This window comes from Lissotriton vulgaris, chromosome 5, assembly GCF_964263255.1.
Source record: "Lissotriton vulgaris chromosome 5, aLisVul1.2, whole genome shotgun sequence".
Lineage (NCBI taxonomy): Eukaryota > Metazoa > Chordata > Amphibia > Caudata > Salamandridae > Lissotriton > Lissotriton vulgaris.
In genome coordinates this window covers 1,801,571,029-1,801,588,914 of record NC_141693.1, presented here as the reverse complement: position 1 = coordinate 1,801,588,914, position 17,886 = coordinate 1,801,571,029, and the positions used below count along the sequence as shown (strand labels likewise).

At 48.3% G+C, this 17,886-nt stretch overlaps 1 protein-coding gene across 1 annotated transcript in view; it reads left to right on the top strand.

The window, feature by feature from the left end:
- LOC147717213 (gastrin/cholecystokinin-like peptide) overlaps positions 1–17,886 on the top strand; it is a 32,025-nt gene that overhangs the window by 2,230 nt on the left and 11,909 nt on the right. The window contains exon 2 of the mRNA XM_086920496.1: positions 2,311–2,535. Coding sequence (XP_086776622.1) covers positions 2,313–2,535 — 223 coding nt within the window. The 5' untranslated portion in view covers positions 2,311–2,312. The remainder of the gene's footprint in view (positions 1–2,310; positions 2,536–17,886) is intronic.

Genomic DNA, 17,886 nt, shown 5'->3' with positions numbered 1-17,886 from the left:
AGGAGAATAAAGGAAAAGAGGACGACGACACAGAAGAATGGCTGAATAACAAGGGTGGAGCAACCTGTCTGCCAAACTCTAAATCACAGCTTTCCAAACTTTTCATGTTGGTGGCACACTTTTTGCAGATGCATCACTTTGGGACACAGTGAGGCAGTGTAGTGAGCGGTCGTAGCAAGCGAGCCAGAACCACCTAAGGGGGTTTGTGGGGGGGTTCTCACTCACTCTGTCTATCTCCCTCTCTCTCTCTAACTGTCTCCCTCTTCCTCTCTCTGTCTCCCTCCCTCTGTCTCCCTCCCTCTGTCTCCCTCTGTCTGTCTGTCTACCTCCCTCTGTCTCTCTCTATCTGTCTCGCTCCCTCTGTCCTACTCCCTGTCGCCCTCCTCCTTCTGTGTGTCTCCCTCTGTCTCGCGCTCTCTGTCTCCCTCTGTTTTCGTCCCTCTGTCTCCCTCCCTCTGTCTCCGTTCCTCTGTCTCCCACCCTCTGTCACCCTCCCTCTCCTTCTCTCTCTCCCTCTCCCTCGCTCTCCCTCTCCCTCTGTCTGTCTCCCTCTGTCTCTCTCTGTCTCCCTCTCCTTCCCTCTATCTCCCCGACTGTCTACCACTGCCTCCCTCCCTCTGTCTCCCTCTCTCTCTTTCTCCCTCCGTCTTCCTCCCTCTGTCTGTCTCCCTCTGTCTGTCTCCCTCTGTCTGTCTACCTCTGTCTCGCTCCTTCTGTCTCGCTACCTCTGTCTCCCTCTCTCGCTCTCCCTCTCTCTGCCTCCCTCTCCCTCCCTCTGTCTACCCCGGACTCCCTCTCTATGTCTCCCTCGGTCTCCTTCTCTCTCTGTCTCCCACGGTTTCCCTCTCCTTCCCTCTGTCTCCCCCGACTGTTTCCCACTGCATCCCTCCCTCTGTGTCCCTCTCTCTCTTTCTCCCTCTATCTCCCTCTGTCTGTCTTCCTCTGTCTGTCTTCCTCTGTCTGACTCCCTTTGTCTGATTCCCTCTTTCTGACTCCCTCTGTCTGTCTCCCTCTATCTGTCTCCCTCTGTCTGTCTCCCTCTATCTGTCTCCCTCCCTCAGTCTGTCTCCCTCCCTTTGTTGCCCTCCTCCCTCTGTCTGTCTCCCTTTGTCTGTCGCCTTCTGTATCGCTCCCTCTCTCTCTCTGTCTCCCCCTCTCTCTCTGTCTCCCTCTCTCTCTGTCTCCCTCTCTTTCTGTCTCCCTCTCTCTCTGTCTCCCTCTCTCTCTATCTCCCTCCCTCCCTATCTCCCCTCCCTGTCTCCCCTACCTCCCTGTCTCCCTCCCTCTCTGTCTCCCTCCCTCTCTGTCTCCCTCCCTCTCTGTCTCCCTCCATCTCTGTCTCCCTCCCTCTCTGTCTTCCTCCTTCTCTGTCTTCCTCCCTCTGCCTACCTCCCTCTGTCTCCCTCTCTCTCTGTCTGTCGCCCTCTGTCACCCTCTGTCTGTCGCCCTCTGTCACCCTCTGTCTCTCTCTCTGTCTCCGTCCCTCTGTCTCCCTCCCTCTCTCCTTCCCTCTCTCCCCCCTCTCTCCCTGTCCCCCTCTCTCGTCTCCCTCTCTCTCTGTCTCCCTCTGTCTCCGTCTCCCTCCCTCCCTCCATCTCCCTCCCTCCGTCTCCCTGCCTCCCTCCCTCAGCCTCCCTCCCTCCCTTAATCTTCCTCCCTCCCTCTGTCTCCCTCCCTCCCTCAATCTTCCTCCCTCCCTCAATTTCCCTCCCTCCCTCTGTCTCCCTCCCTCCCCCGTCTCCCTCCCTCCGTCTCCCTCCCTCTGTCTCCCTCCCTCTGTCTTCCTCCCTCTGTCTCCCTCTGTCTGTCACCCTCTGTCTGCCACCGTCTGCCTGCCACCATCTGCCCCCTCACCCGCGTGTGTGGCAGCCAGGGTAGAGACAGCTTCCTGGACACACACACAGCCACACCCCAGTACTTCGCAGGTCTTCAAAAGACCATTTCCTGCTTTGTTGTGAATCTCCCGGCCCCCATAGAGCAGAGTGTCAGGGAGTCCGTGCTGCTGCAGGAATACCTCTTAATTAGCAACAGTTATGTGCTAAGTGCCCATTAATACCGATGTCATCCCGCGACACACCCACCCTTTGCAGGCAACACAGTACTGTGTCGGGACACACAGTTTGGAAAGCTCAGCTCTAAATCAAGCCCTTTGTTTTAATACATGGTAAAGCCGGAAGTTTTTCCTTATCCTGAACTGCATATTTGTCCGCGCATATCTGACGATGCATAATTACTATGCAACTCATAATCTGAAATTAGGAGCAAAAATCTTTTTTTTTCCACACTAATTTGCCTTTTATCTCTTTGCAGAAATGGCCACCCAGCTGTCCTTCACTGTCCTGCTCACTGTCCTAGCAGCCGGCTGCCTTGCCATGCCCATGATGCCAGACTCCGAAATGTTGGACATGGCCTCGTCCCAGAGAGACTCGAGGAGGAGTGCGGCCAGTTCCGAGCTGAGTCGGAGGGACCTGCTGAATTCCCTTTCCCCGGAGGAGAGGCATTTCCTGCTCCAAGCCTTTCCCAATGCATTAGCAGGTAAGTCACAAGCATCGGCATAGCCAATAAGTCTTACCTCTGGGACCTTATAAGTTTTTATCCATGCAACACGTTATCCTGGGTGCTACACCATCGACTGTTTTTAAATGTGGACGCTTTGACACCAATAGGCTTATTATAGAACTGCATTGAGAAGTACTTATTTAAAGTGTTATTTTTGTACAAGTAAACTGCAGGGGAGACAACAGAGGTTGTGGCTTGATGGAGATGCGTTGTTGGCAAGGATTGCCAGCGCCAGTGTGGAGCAGGCAGTGTGGGTATAATAGTCAGAGGCGGGCTATGCTATGGCTTTGGGCAAGTGTCAGCAATCTATGAAGCGCTGTGGTTCGAGGAGGGGAGGTTTGTTGATGTGTGTGTGGTGAAGAGAGGGGTGTGTTGTGTGAGGAGGTAAGAAACACAGAGAGTGTGTTGCTTCCATTCCATTTGAGGAGAATGCCTGTTGTGCCACAGAAAGGGAGAGGGGGCGAGAAAAGACCAAGTAGTGATGCAGTACTAGTGAGAAGGCCCTAGAGAAGTCTTCAGGTAGACATGAGAGTTTCAAGAAGGTAAACAGCCACTCCCACTACAGTCCCCATCGAAGCGTGCAGCCAGTGACTTCTGGTGTTGTACATTTCCACTGTCCATCCTGCGCAGTACCCTCTCAGCAGCTCCTGTACCTTGCCAACTGGATCTCCACCCATATTACCAACACGGCTGTAGCAATGACCCCTCAACGCTAACATATACATCATGCGTGATTCACACAACATACTTATGTGGAAAGGGATGGTTGCCCCGCCATTGGTGTAGTGCTTTACTGAAATGCTGGAACAGAAGAAACCTTTGGAACAAGATGCAGAGGTATACATGCATTGAACACTCAGCAGCTCCTGGTGCTAAAAAAAAGTCACTTTTAATACCCAAGCATGGCGCTTCCAGGCACGAATATATTTTTGTGGAAAGTTGGAAAAAAGATGGTGACTATTAAAAATGAAATTGTATATATGTAGCGCTTATTACCCCCGACGACTGCTAAAGTACCTACTGATCTTCTCAAAAAACTATGATATTTGAAGTGTGTTACCTATATCATCTCGCACATGTCCACCCCTCTCCAGCATTATGCTTCCCCGCATGGTTTTCTCTTTTTGGGTAGGGTGAGGGAACCACTGCCCTGCCTATTACCAAACACACAGTCCACCATGGTACAGCGCATACTTTTCAAAATGTGTGAACGGGCGACCCTGGCCTGAATGCCGCAGTTATTAATGACGTCCCCCCAGAAACCTTGAAAAAGTTGTTTACCTCCTCTGTCCATCCCGTGTCCACTGGCCCATTCAATATACGTCATCCCTCAGCCTGTCTGTCGCACACTCTCTCTTCCCATTCAACAAACCCCTATACCAAAGAGACCTCCTGAGCTCGCAGCGGGGCTATTTTTTTCCTTTCTGTGCCACCCTCACTAAAGGCTCAAGGTGCTACCATGTTCCAGAGTACAATCAAAATGCCAGTTAGACAATGCAATGGAAATGCACCAAAAATTAAAAGGGATGGCAGGGGAGCGGGGTCATTAAAAATACTAAAAGACATGATCAATCTGGTACAAGCACACAGTAAATCCCATAAAAAAGAAGATGTTGATACCTCTTCTAGGAATGAATACAAACTAACTCAGTGTTTGTGTCACAGAAATGAAATGTTTCCAACGAAGATGCCCGCTGCTTGTTTTGGTGTGTCGCACTACAGTGACCTCACAGCGCCCCGCACCAGCTAGACCTCCCTGTGTGAGTTGCATCATGCAGCTAGGGGAGGATGGCACAGACGGGCGCCGAAGCTGAACAGCTCTGTTGTGAAGTCGGAGGAAGCGGCAGTGAGCTTTCTTTTATCAACATAGCACCCACTTCACAGTCACTGCAGTTCATGAAACATGAAGCACAGTCATGAAGCATGGCGGCCATGAAGTGGGTGCCCTGCTGATAAAAGAAAGGCACATGGCTGCCGTGTTTAAACATGAAGCGCTTCACCGTGAAGCAGGTGCAGTATGATTATGGGAAAGGTTGCGTTGGAGGGATGCAGGGGTAGGTGGGGGCAGGCACGCATCGGCATGGGAGAAGGCGGGAGGGACCAATACTCGATGAAGATGCAAGCAGCTATGGGCGCTAAAGCTGAACACAGGCAAACAGTAAAACGAGCAGGGAAGAAATAAAACCACAGTCACCTAGTTCCCCAGAGAACAGAAAAACAACTAAAGCGTAAACATACAGTACTTGGTCCCTGCTCCGTGAGAGGAACAAAAGAGAAAATGGAGGGACAAAAAGGCAGGACTGACCACCAGCCAACAGGGTTTTTAAAGGACATGGAAACAAACAAAAGAAAAGCAGGGGGATGTATTTAAGCCCATAAGAGAAGTTTATACTAAAGTCTATCCAAAAGGTCTTGAATGCTCGACCTAAAAAGGGGACATAACTTTTATAAAGTACATGAATCACTGTCCTAACATCTCTAAGTGCTGTGATGAACCCTTTGTATCGAAATAAGAATAACTCAACACAGCACAAACTGATGGAAGTGGTGCGACACAAACTGCTGGAAAAGGTGCAAGTTCAGCTCTCATTTTAGTTTGTATTTTATTAATTTCCTTTATTGTAGCACATGGGTACCTGAAAGGCTTTTTAGTACTAAAAAATATTTATTGTGTCAAACTAGTGAAAAAAGACACTCCAAAGAACTAGTGGATAAGAATTGTCATCAACTTTGAGGGCCAGATTTGCTAAACGTTTTTATGGTCACAAACACTTAATCACAGTTTGGGGACGTAAAAATGTTTTCCCAAATACAATGAGCCAATTTTAAGAGTCTCTAACATTTTACAGGCTCCTAAAATGATTTTAGAAATTAATCGTTATTTGAAACTGTATATGCTAGACACTCTTTTCAAATAATGATTCCTGTCCCATGCATCAATGGTTTGGGACCAACACACACATTTTAGGGAGGGTAAGCAGCTACAGTTCTGAAAGAAACTTTGCCTAACATTCTTTTAAGGCATCCCCCTTTCTTTTAACGAAAATGGCCTACGTTCCCCAAAAATTATTTCTTTATTTAAAGGAATCACAGACATTGTTGTCTGTTGACCTTTGCAGGCCAACATCCCTGTGGTATCCACCAATCGGAGTGTGCAGCAATTTGTGACCTACCACATGAATATTAATGAGCTAGGCCATATTGCAAGACAGTTTGATTGGAAAGTTGGAAAGGTTGTGAACCCTACCCCAAATGAGGCATAGGTTGATTTGAAAAATTCTACATCAGTCACAAAATTTTCCAAACTTTGGGACACCAATAGTGGAATGGGCAACCTCCTGTACAGGATTTCCTAACATGAGATGTGTCCAAAAACTGAAGATTTGCTTAGCGTAGTCGGAATAGTTGCAGTACATTGTCCTGCTCCGAATTATCCAGGTCATGTCATCGAAGTCTTGATGAGCCATGCAGAGGCACTTAAAATGCATCCTCTTCTCACTGCCAATTACTGTCAATATCTCCCAGCCTTTAACACATGATCCAATTGTTGGAGAACCAACAGGAGCGAGACAGGCAGACCAAAATACTGGCTGTTGTGGTCATTGTTTTTAGGCAGCACGTATCTGTGACTACAAAGGCATGCATGTTCTTTGGAAGAAAAGGAGACCTTTTATCAGTAGGTCAAGGATCAGAACAAACAGCTTGCTACCTATTTAATCTGCAATTTTCTAAACATTTCATGGTCTAAAATCAGTAACTCATTATTTAGTTTTAGGTCTCGCAGATGGAAGAACTCCCATACAGGTGGGAACCAACCTGCTGTCCCAGCATGCAAGACAATTGTGTATGAGCAAAACCTACATTTTACCTATGCTGAGTGTCCGATAATTGTACCCCGTCCACTGGTAAATAATAGCTAAGTAGGGTCTAACTTTCAAACTCGATGAAGGGGCTTGATCCTGACAATCAAGGGAGCGTTGTCTGCATAGGACGGACCTTGATCCCCCAAAGAATGAATCAGGGCAGGCAGAGCGTGAACACCGATGTTACGCAATATCAATGATTTAAACGTGGGGAGTGCGACAGACTGAAATGGATCAGTTAGAAAGGAGGTGAACCAATGCACCACCACATCTCTAATTCATACTTACTGCATCCTCTACACCCACAACCCATAGTCTCCCTTGACAAAAGTGGTGGAGAGATCTAACACGATTACTCCACCCTCATTGCTCACATCCGGAATAGCCACATCACCATCCATCTTCATGACTATTGTGAATTCAGTTTCACGTCTAGGGCGGATGCCTGTCTGCCAAGTCTCTAAAATACTGGCATCTTCAAGAAAGCTGCAGAATTATTTGCCGTCTAACTTTTCCAAAAACTTTCAAAGTGCAGGGAGGAAAGTGTTTAGCTTATAGCAGGGTAAGAACTAGGGCTCAGAATCGCTAAGGGATTTCGTTGCCCTTGCTTCACGCAAGGTAACACAAGCCCTTAAGTCAGATTTACTAAGCCGCGTAAAACCACCTTGATGGCTCTGCGTGACTTAGTAAATCTAGACAGACCCCCAGGATATAGCGGCATGAACTAGTAAATTTAGAGGCACAAATCAGGAAATTTAGCGGCACAAATCTGGGAATTTAGCGGCATTTAGCGGCATTTTATTTTGGGGTTTTTTCGACAACAAACACAGATATCTTACTGTTTGAGTTAATTTACAACAGCAGGCCCCCACAGTACATGTGCACACACAAAGAGGGGTGTGGAGTACCCAACAAAAGCCACAAGACAAACTAAGGCAAATCCATAAATTGGAAAAACCTGCCCTCACTCACATAGTGAAGTATGTGACATGCTTCATCATAGGGCCTGCTTACAATACGCCCTGGTGTAGCCACACTCAGGGCGGAGCATAAGGGAGGGGGAAAAAATAATAAATTCCACTCAACACAACGTATGACCATAAAACATAGACAACACGTAACATATAATGTGGTGAAGCCTGTGCAAATCACCCAGTGATGAAATAAATAGTGCGACAAAAGTGCAGTTAATGGCCACCACAGTACATGCACACTCAATAAATTAGGTGATATCCTGGAGGGTCTGAACAATGTCCACAACGTCAGAGGAGTTCTTAATTCCAAGTACGTTAACGGAACAAATAAGAGAACATGTGCAAACACACAAGTCTTATCCAAGATAATAAAAACACCACCTGTTGTGTTGTCTAGAAAAATATCCACTCACTAGTGAGGTTTCCATTGGTCAGGATTCGCCCTGCCAGTTTTTATTTAACACATTTTACAATTTGGAAGATTGGCTCTTCAAACAAAAGGGGTTATTAAACAGCCGAACCTGTGTGATTATGAAACACAAACAAGTGTTCGGCGCGATACGAAAAGCAGAGCCCGGCATGACTTACTGAAGGGCCCAGATGACAGGCGGGCAGCGCGCGTCTCCCCTCACTTCAGTAGAAGTTTTCCATGTAAAACTGAGGAAAGGAAGAGGCGGGGCAGAGAGAGCCCTGGCAGATTACGTCTGCACTGGCGGAGGAGACACCAAGAGGCCTCAGAGCACACATTGCTTCGGGAGTGGGGACTGCAGCCAGATCACCACTAGCAAACTTCAAAGTCACACAACACGAGGGGCAGCGCTTTAATTTACTGCGCAACAGTAGTGGAGGCACACCAGTGACTGCTGCCCGAGGAGACTGGGGGCATGCAATGAACCTTGGACCACTGTAGACGAACAGAAGCGTTCATTGGTGTTTCCGAAGTTCAAAATGCTGCGCGCCTTTGTTCAGCAGGCGTCGGCACAGCACCAACCGCTCCCAAAAGACACGGCACCCGACCCCAACCTGAAGTACAAGGGCACGCTCATGTACGATTCGGCGCTCGAGCGCGTGTACATCACACCTGGAGGTAAGGCCTGGACACCAGGCACCGGACTGTGGAGGGCTCTGCACCCTCACAATATAATGGTGGGAGGCGGAGAAGGCTTGAAATCCTGGAATGGCTGGCAAAACGGCGGATTTCGCGGGCGTTTGGGCAAATATCGCGGGATTTGCGGCGTTCGGTCGATTTCGCGATTTTTTTGCAAATCGCGATATCCTGGAGGGTCTGTCTAGAGTAGGGCGAGGCACGACTCTGCATTAGGCAGTCGTACCTTGGCTGCATGTGGGCATTCCCAAGCATCAAACAAGGATTTTTCCCCACTTCCAAATTTTCCAAGAATAGTAAACCTGGAAATGTGTCAACATGGTATGCCTTCTCAACAGAGGTGTAACGAGGAGAAGTACATTTATTTTTCCTTGTTATTTCCTATTTCTACATAGAAAGAGGGCAATGTCTCTGAGGATTGTTTTTTTGCAGGAAGATGTTCCCTTCTGCCCATAACAATCCTGCCTGTATCTCAGGCACCCTTGCACCATGGTACAAAGGTGCCTCCATTGGTGCCAGGCGGCACTCAGTTCGCCAGTGCAGGGAGAGAGCAGGAATGCATCATATCTTAGTAGACCTCTACTTGCCGCGCAGTGCAGTGCAGTGCAGTGAGTTTTCTTGCTGTGTTCCATTGCGTGACTTTTTAGTAAATCTGAGCCTAGGCTTTTTTAGGAATGGGGGATCCTATTCATGGTTTCTAGGCACCTGGAACTATCTCAGGAGTGAGGCCGACAAAGATGTTCATGAGCCTGAAACCTGGAGTTGATGACCTCATTCACCATGGTGAGAAGAATGTCCTTTTGGACCAGTCCTCAGGGGTGCAGTAAAGAGGGGCATACTCAGGAAAATGGATAATTTTGATGCTCTCATAGAACCAAGTAGCTTTGAATATGAACAAATTAACTACAACCAATTACAGAAAATTGAGAAAATGGAGCATACTCAAGAGGCAGTGGGAATTTAAGAACATTTTCACAACGGTAAACAGCTGAGGAGGAAAAGTTCAAGTTTAAGGATTTCGCTTCACATGTAATTTTGTTCTGGTTACCTTTTTCTGAAAGCTTCATCCATCGTAGGAGGCAGTGTATTCAGCATGTTCTTAGGATCAGAAGGACTGAGCTATTAGTTTGATCTCTCCAACAGTGTCTGCCTCATCTCATGCAGATTCCTGTTACCCCAAAGATGGCAGTCATAGGTAAGGGCTCATGCTTCCATGTTTACATTTAGGAGCTCAATTGCAAAGAAAAGGGGCCCCCTGTGGTATCTTCCACATCTAAACTCCCCCGGCGCCCTCGCATGTAATGGAGCTGCTCGCGGTGACATCACTTAGAATGTCACCGTGACCAGCGTTCCAAGGCGAGCGCCGGGGACTGTGTGGAGCAGCTCCAAGAAGTGTGGCTGTGGCTGAGGTCGCAGTAGTTAAGTCTTGGCAATAAAGACTTCCCTGTTCAATCACCATACTGTGTCCGGGTGCTTCTTTGGTGATTGTCACACTGGCGACGAGGGAAACTTCTCATCGCGACCTCAACACGCCCGAGGAACGAGTTGGTGTCACAGCTGACAGGGAAAAAAGGAAGCGGGCGCCTGCTGAAAGCTCCGATTTCAAAGCGGAAAAGAACAGTGGCAGTCCTGAAGTTTATCGGGTGACACGCAGTTGTGAGCTGTGACAGGGGACTGCGTGACGGGAACTGCTGACTGAAGTAAGGTGACCCCCCATGCGCGCAATTGTGAAAAGTGGAATGTAGGTGCGAGCTCCACTTGTAATTGTTTGCTGCCACGAGACCTTTAAAATGAATAACGGGTGTCTCCTCATCGCGCATAAGGGCAGCATATAGAAGCTCACTTACAGCAGCGTGTTAAACCTCTCGCCACCACCCTCCTCAAAGACTCTTTCCCCTTCTGGCGAAGTGCGTGACAGCTTTCACGCCTACCCTCTGGAGGCGCGCACAGGGCAGTGTGTGATAGAAGCTGAGGAATGTAAGGGACGGATTCCGACTGCGTTGGAGGTCGGAGTGTGGCACGGCAGGCGGCTGTCAAGTGTGAATGAACCAGAGTGCTGCGGGGAAGACGAGGTGCTTCGCAGTGGCCAGAATGAATGAGAGGAACACCTCGGGAGACATCTGATGAGCACGACGTGGGAGGCAGTGTGATCACTCAGGCGCAGCATAACGGAACTTTCTGTTGAGACTTTTGAAAATGTACTTTAAGCCTTTAAGCCTTAGTGATAAGATTACAACGCAGCGTGGGAAGAGTATCACGACTCGAGGAAGAACAGCGTCTGGGAAACACACATTGTAGAATACAAGCGCATTGACTTTATTTGTCATCAAACATCGCCTGCACGTGAACTCAGTACTGATTTGTGTGTTCTGCCATATGCGCACAAGCGTGGATAGTTGGTTTTCACTTATGAAGGAGGTTGTGTAGGGCATTAGAAGAACGTAGCAGCACCTGCCTGCACCATCCTTCACTCGAGTCTTCCGCGCTTTATCCTCTGTAATCTAAATACTGCGCTGGCATATTTTTTTTTTTTTTTCTCCCTGCCTGTTCCTGTTTATAGTCACTAGGGAGACTTGCAGCAGAGGATATATAAGTACCCTTAATGACTTTTGCTAACTTGCCTTTTTCCTTTTCAGTGCATATTGTGTCTAGTGGGAGTGTTCATTTGTTCAGTAATATTTAGCACCTAGCATGCAGAGCGTGACCCCCCCACCTTTTTTCTTGACCACCCCAGGGGATCCAAGTATCCAGTGGAAGAAATGGAAAAAAGTGTTTTTAAATTACGCCACTGTTTGTGGGCCAAACCTGGGATTAGAAAGGAAGGTCGCATTATTGGCCTATTATCTAGGCGCAGAAGGTGAAGAGGTCCTTGATCATCTCCCAGATTTAGGAGCACAGGAGGCAAGGGGTCTGAATGAGTTTGAGGTGAGCCTTAAGAAATTAGACTTGCACTACCTTCCCAAGACTAGCACGATTATGGAGAGGTATCATTTTGGGAAGAGAGCACAAAAAGAGGGAGAATCTATAGAGGATTTTGTATCGGAGCTTAGAAAGTTAGCCGCCACTTGCAAATTTGGTGGGGCAAGTGAGGAAAGAATCAGGGACCAATTTGTCTTGGCGTGTAGAATGGAAAGGGTGCGAGAAGAGCTATGGCTCAAGGACGACCCACCCCTGCGGGAGGTACTCATTATAGCCAAGCAGGTGGAACATATGCTCCAGTGCGTCAAAGAAATAAAACAAGACGCAGGGGATAAGAAGCTTGATGAAAAGGCCAATGTCAGTGAAGTAGTGAACGAGTGTGAGGCAGTGTCAGTAGTCAAAGGTCAGAAGATAGCAGACAAAGAATACAAGGAAGGAAGGAAAGGGGGAACGTTCAAAGGTTCTTGCTATAGGTGTGGCAAGCAAGGGCACCTAGCCAATGACAGAGAATGCCCTGCTCTCAGATTCACGTGTAACAAGTGTGGGAAGAAAGGACATTTCAAACAGTTCTGCAAGAGCGGACAGGGAGTCAGTAGACAGAGTAGAGACAGGACGAATGTAGTATGTGACGAAATTGTTGTACAGGTACAAGAGTTACAGGTCCCAAGTCCCAGCAACCCCGTGTGTGCAGAAATAGTGGTACAGGTCGAGGGAGGACAAGTCAGCAGTCCCAAGGACACCATAAAAGTTGGGGAGGTTGAGTTAGAAGCATTGTTTGACTCCTGTTCAAGAATTACCATTATAAATGCCAAAGAGTTCTCACGAGTGTCAAGGGGAACGATAACTTTGAAAAGAATGGATCTAAGGCCAGGGGGGTATGCTGGTCGCCCCATCTCTATGAAGGGGTATTTCCTAGGGAAAGTAGAATACAGCAACAGAACAACAGTCTCCAAGGTGTATGTGTCCACAGTAGGAGACAACATCTTGGGTTGGCAAGCACAGAAAGAGCTAGGGGTCTATTTGAATCCTAACTGTAATCCCCAGATCCTAATACAAGAGATTAATGAACACAAAGCAGACGTTGTAACAGAGTTCCAAGAGGTGTTCAGGGAAGAATTAGGGTGCCTAAAAAACTACTGTCACAAAATAAGATTGAAGGAGAACGCCAGGCCTGTCGTGGCTAAAGTTAGGAAGCTCCCCATTGCCATCCAGGAGGAGGTGAAGTCTGAACTGGAGAAACTGTGCAAGGCCGGAGTCATCGAACCGGTGGAAGCAACAGAATGGTTGGCCCCCATAGTGGCAGCCAAGAAGAAGGATGGGTCGGTCCGGCTCTGCATAGACTTAAGAGCATTGAACAAGGAGGTCGTGGTCGACCGTTATCCCTTACCCAACATCACCCAGATGATGAGCATGCTAGAAGGTGCCAAGGTGTTTTCCACCCTCGACCTCACCTCAGCCTATTTCCAAATAAAACTGCACGAGGAGTCTCAGGAACTCACAGCATTTGTGACACCCATGGGCGCATACAAATTCAAAAGAATGCCATTTGGGCTAGTCTCGGCGGCCGCCGTGTTTCAAAGAATCATGGGCAACATGTTGAAGGGCATCCCAGGCGTCATGTGCTACCAGGATGACGTGCTCATATTTGCCAAGAACCATGAGGAGCACGACGGGAGGCTGAGATGCGTGCTCGAGAGGTTTCAGTCGCAAGGCCTCACAGTGAAAAGGGACAAGTGTGTGTTTGGCTGTGCTGAATTGGACTTCCTGGGGCACAAGGTGACAAAAGAAGGCATATGTCCCAAAGCAGAATTGCAAAACACCATTGTGAACCTGACACCCCCCAAGGGCAAGGACGAGATCAAGTCATTCATGGGGATGTTAGAGTTCTACGGAAAGTTCATAAGGAACCTGGCGGGAAGGACATACGCCATCAGGCTACTGCTGAAGAAGGAGAATGAATTCCAGTGGAGTCAGGAGTGCCAGAGGGAGTTCGAGGATGTAAAGAGGGCACTCGCTGAGGCCCCCAGTTTGAAGTCATATATACCCAACCGGGCAACAGTAGTCACCACCGACGCAAGCGCGAAAGGTTTGGGGGCTGTCCTCACCCAAATTGGAGAAGAAGGAGAAGAAACCATAGCCTTTGCCTCAAGGTCACTCCAGAAGTCCGAGAACAACTACTCGGTGATCGAGAAAGAGGCCTTGGCAGCATTTTGGGCAGTAGGAAAATTCAGAGACTTCCTCTGGGGAACTCAGTTCACCCTCCGAACTGACCACAAGCCGTTGGTGGAAGTATTCAGTAAGAAGGGCTTGGATGCCATCTCCAGCAGGATAAGGCGGTGGGTAGTCGGCCTTCAAGAATACACCTTTGATGTCGAGTACGTCCCCGGGACACAAAACCTCGCAGCTGACTGTCTATCCAGACTCGTCGGTGATGAAGGAACGAGAGAGAAGCATGAGAAGGCGGATGAAGAAGAGGAGGACCTTCAGATGGAGGATGTCTGCACCATCCAGAGGGCTTTGGGAGAAGAAACATGGAGAAAGGCGTTAGAAGAAGACAAAATTTTGGAGGAGATCTACAAAAGAGTAAAGGGCGGTTGGAAGCACGGTGACAAACAGGATGAAAACCTGCGGCCATACCTGGCCATTAAAGACGAATTGTCCATAGTAGACGGATGTCTATTCAGGGGTACGAGACTCGTACCTCCTGCAACAGTGAGAGACAACCTGGTCGAGCTAGCCCACGAAGGGCATTTGGGCATCACCAAAACTAAGCAGAGACTCAGGGAGAGCTATTGGTGGCCGAGCATGGATCTGGTCACCGAAAGGAGAATCAGAGAGTGCATCCCGTGCAGTAACAGCGACAAGGTCCTGAGACAACAGACGCCCCCTATGGTGTGCAGGCCGCCCCCTTCAGGACCGTGGGTTGAGTTGGCATTGGACATCGTGGGCCCCATGTCTGGGGAACTGCGGACTCCCTACATTTTGGTACTTGTGGATTTATATTCCAGGTGGCCAGAGATAAAGTTTGTCAGCGAAGTCACGACCAAAACGGTCATCAGCTTCCTTGAGGAGGTGTTCATCCGGGAAGGGCTGCCCAGCAACATTCTGACGGATAACGGTGTACAACTATGTTCGAAGGAAATGGAAGACTTCCTGGAAGGGAGAGGCATCAGACACAAGAGTTGCGCTCTATACCACCCCGAAACAAACGGCATGGTCGAACGCTTTAACAAAACCCTCAAAGAGAGCATCCAATTGGCCAGAGCCAACGGCATAAGCTGGAAGGAAGAGGCGTGGAGACGGTTGGAAGCTTACAGGTTCACGCCACATCAAACGACGGGTGTCACCCCGTTTGAATTGCTTCGCGCAAGGATACCCAACACAAAGCTAACCCCAGGATGGATGGAGTGGCACAAGGGGTGGTCAGACCGAACTAAAGAAGCTGAAAGCTTGAAGAAGCAAGAGGAAGCCATGGAAAAAAGAAAAGAAGGATATGACCGGCACAAGGCCACACAGGAAGTTGAATTCAAAGTGGGAGACAGCATCAAGATTAGAGCTCCTACAGGAAAGGCAAGTTGGTCAGAGTACACCAACCCTACCAAGATCACCAAACTATTCAAAAATGCTGTCAAAACACAAGAAGGGAAAATATGGAACCTTGGGAGGGTTGTAAAGTACCATCCGCCAGTGAAAGACCCTGAGAATTCAAGGGGATGGGAGGAAGGCCCTAGGCGGGACCTTAGTTCCACCACTAAGAGGCAAACTGTGGTCTCCCACCCAAGCATTAGGCCTAGCAGGAGGGTGACCAGACCTCCTAGGCATTTTGATCAGTATGTAATGATGTAACCGGTGTCACCCTGTCTGTTTTAGTCTAGCCTCTCGCCAGACGTAGGAATTGTGCTGTTACACACCCCCGTTGGGTGTCTCTGTGTTACCTGGTGCATTCTGCAGTCCATGTTATATTTTATGGTTTTCTTTCCGCTGGGAAGGGGGATGTGTGGTATCTTCCACATCTAAACTCCCCCGGCGCCCTCGCATGTAATGGAGCTGCTCGCGGTGACATCACTTAGAATGTCACCGCGACCAGCGTTCCAAGGCGAGCGCCGGGGACTGTGTGGAGCAGCTCCAAGAAGTGTGGCTGTGGCTGAGGTCGCAGTAGTTAAGTCTTGGCAATAAAGACTTCCCTGTTCAATCACCATACTGTGTCCGGGTGCTTCTTTGGTGATTGTCACACCCCCCCTGGTACTAATGTGAAGTTTGCCTAGACAGGGAAATACATATTGTAAATAATCTAGGGCAACCTCAAAATAATAAAAGTCTGAAAACATATCAAGAATAAAAATAGTGACACTAGTGTTTAGGAAAATACAAAATCAATTTATTCAAGAATTCATAATTTTGTTTTTAACCCCTTCCATGCGGCCGCGATTCCCCTCGTGTGCTGTAAACAACACGAACAGGGGCGGGCCGTGACGAACCCCAGCCGTCATCAGCACACGAGCACCGTAGTGCATGACGGCTGGGGTTCGTCATCAGCATGGAAGGGGTTAAATAAAAAAACACATAGTAGATCAAGTCTTACAGAGACCATACTTAGTATAACATCCTAACTACACACATTCATAACAGATTCATACTAAACTCTATTTTTCATACCCATACTTATGGTCTGTTTGAGAAAAAAGCAAATCACAATAAAGTCATGATTAATAGTGCAGAACATCTAATTGAACACATGATTTTTAATTTTTAATGGTGGGTTCCAGATTCTTGAATAAATTGCTTTTGCAATTTCCTATACACTAGTGTCACTCTTTGTATTATTGATATGTTTTGAGACTTTTAACATTTAGGAGCTCGCCATGGTGATTTGTCCAGCCCAGAGAATTAACATTATATACTGAAACCGCGCCTTCCCCATAAAAAATCGGATCTATTGCGGAGGCCCTTATATGGATGGTGCTCTTAGCCCCACCTACGCCCCCATGTTGAAGCCCACAGCTTCCAGAGCATTTAAGAGTCCTTGAGATCTATTACCTGACCCCACATCCACATGTATGTTGAAATCTCCCAGCATTGGAACTCTGCTGAAGCGTGACCACACCTGGCCACATACATCCAGGAATGAGTTTCAGGCCTCAATGCTAGCATCAGGTGGACGATGCTCTATAGTAAATGTACGTGTCGGCTAAAAGTGGAAGTTGGCATGGATACACTAGAATGGTTGTATGACTGAAATTTGATTGCAAAAATATCTACCATAAATTTTGTGTCCAAAATATAATTTACACAATTATTTTCTTTTATTCACTCCAATGGGGTGATATTTTGTAAACAACAGTTCTTACACAATGATTTGTCAAATGATATTTAGAAGTAATATTTTGTTATCACACCATCAGAACAGGGTTCATCACAGTCAGACATATGGGGGGTCATTACGATCGCGGACGGACTTGAGTCCGTCCGCGACCCCAGAGCATGAGGGAACGTCCGCATGGGCTGCGGCGTTCCCTCTGTGCAGATTAGAATGTGACCGCCTGGGTGGCGGTCACATCCTCTATTTTAACATTGCCACGGGTGGAGCTTCAAGCTGCACCCGCAGCAATGTTAAAAAAGCATGCACAGCATTTGCGTGCACAAAGCGGCAGGCACCACGCGGTGCCTGCTGCATTGTGCACGCAAATGCAGAGGGGTACCATAGGTACCCCCATGTGCACCCCCCACCCCCCACTACACCTAGGGGGCCCGCAACGGGCCCCCGCAGTGCAGTTACACATGCTTTTCCACGGCGGAAAAGCCGCCGCGGAAAAGCATGTTCAAAAGCACATCCTAATCTGGCTGACGGTGTCTGAGAGACACCGTCGCCATTTTAGTGCTTTTCCGCCGCGGTTGTAAGCCAGCCACGGCGGAAAAGCTGCGGACCTAAACCATGACCCACCAGCCATCCTAATGTGGCGGTGGGTCCTGGTGGGTCCGCAGAGGATTTTCCGCATCCTCCGGGCCGGCGGTGGCTTCCGCCGGCCCCGAGGATGCGGAAAATCGTCCATCGTAATGACCCCCTAAGTCTTTAAAAATGACAGCCACACTTCTTGTGACATTGCTCTGGTCTGTAAAATTATCTTTAAAGATTTCAGGTATAGCACTAGCTAAATCAGATCATTAGGAATCCTGCAGTCATGTTTTATTTAGAAGTACAGGATCCCACTTCTGAGGGAGAATGAGGTGGAAGGCCTCCTATTGAAGCTTAGCAGTCACGTCAAGTACAAGAGACAACCAAATTATATGTCCACTGAGGCTCCATCCAGTCATTCAGTTGAAAGTGAGGAAGCATACAGAAAAGCAGCAAGGATTGTTTGCAAGTAGTGAGTCCCCAACTGTTTAACCACATCAGCGCGGCTGAGATTCCTGCGCTGTGCTGAACGTTCTAATGAGCCAATGAGCTCATGACGGAACCGTTCCATCA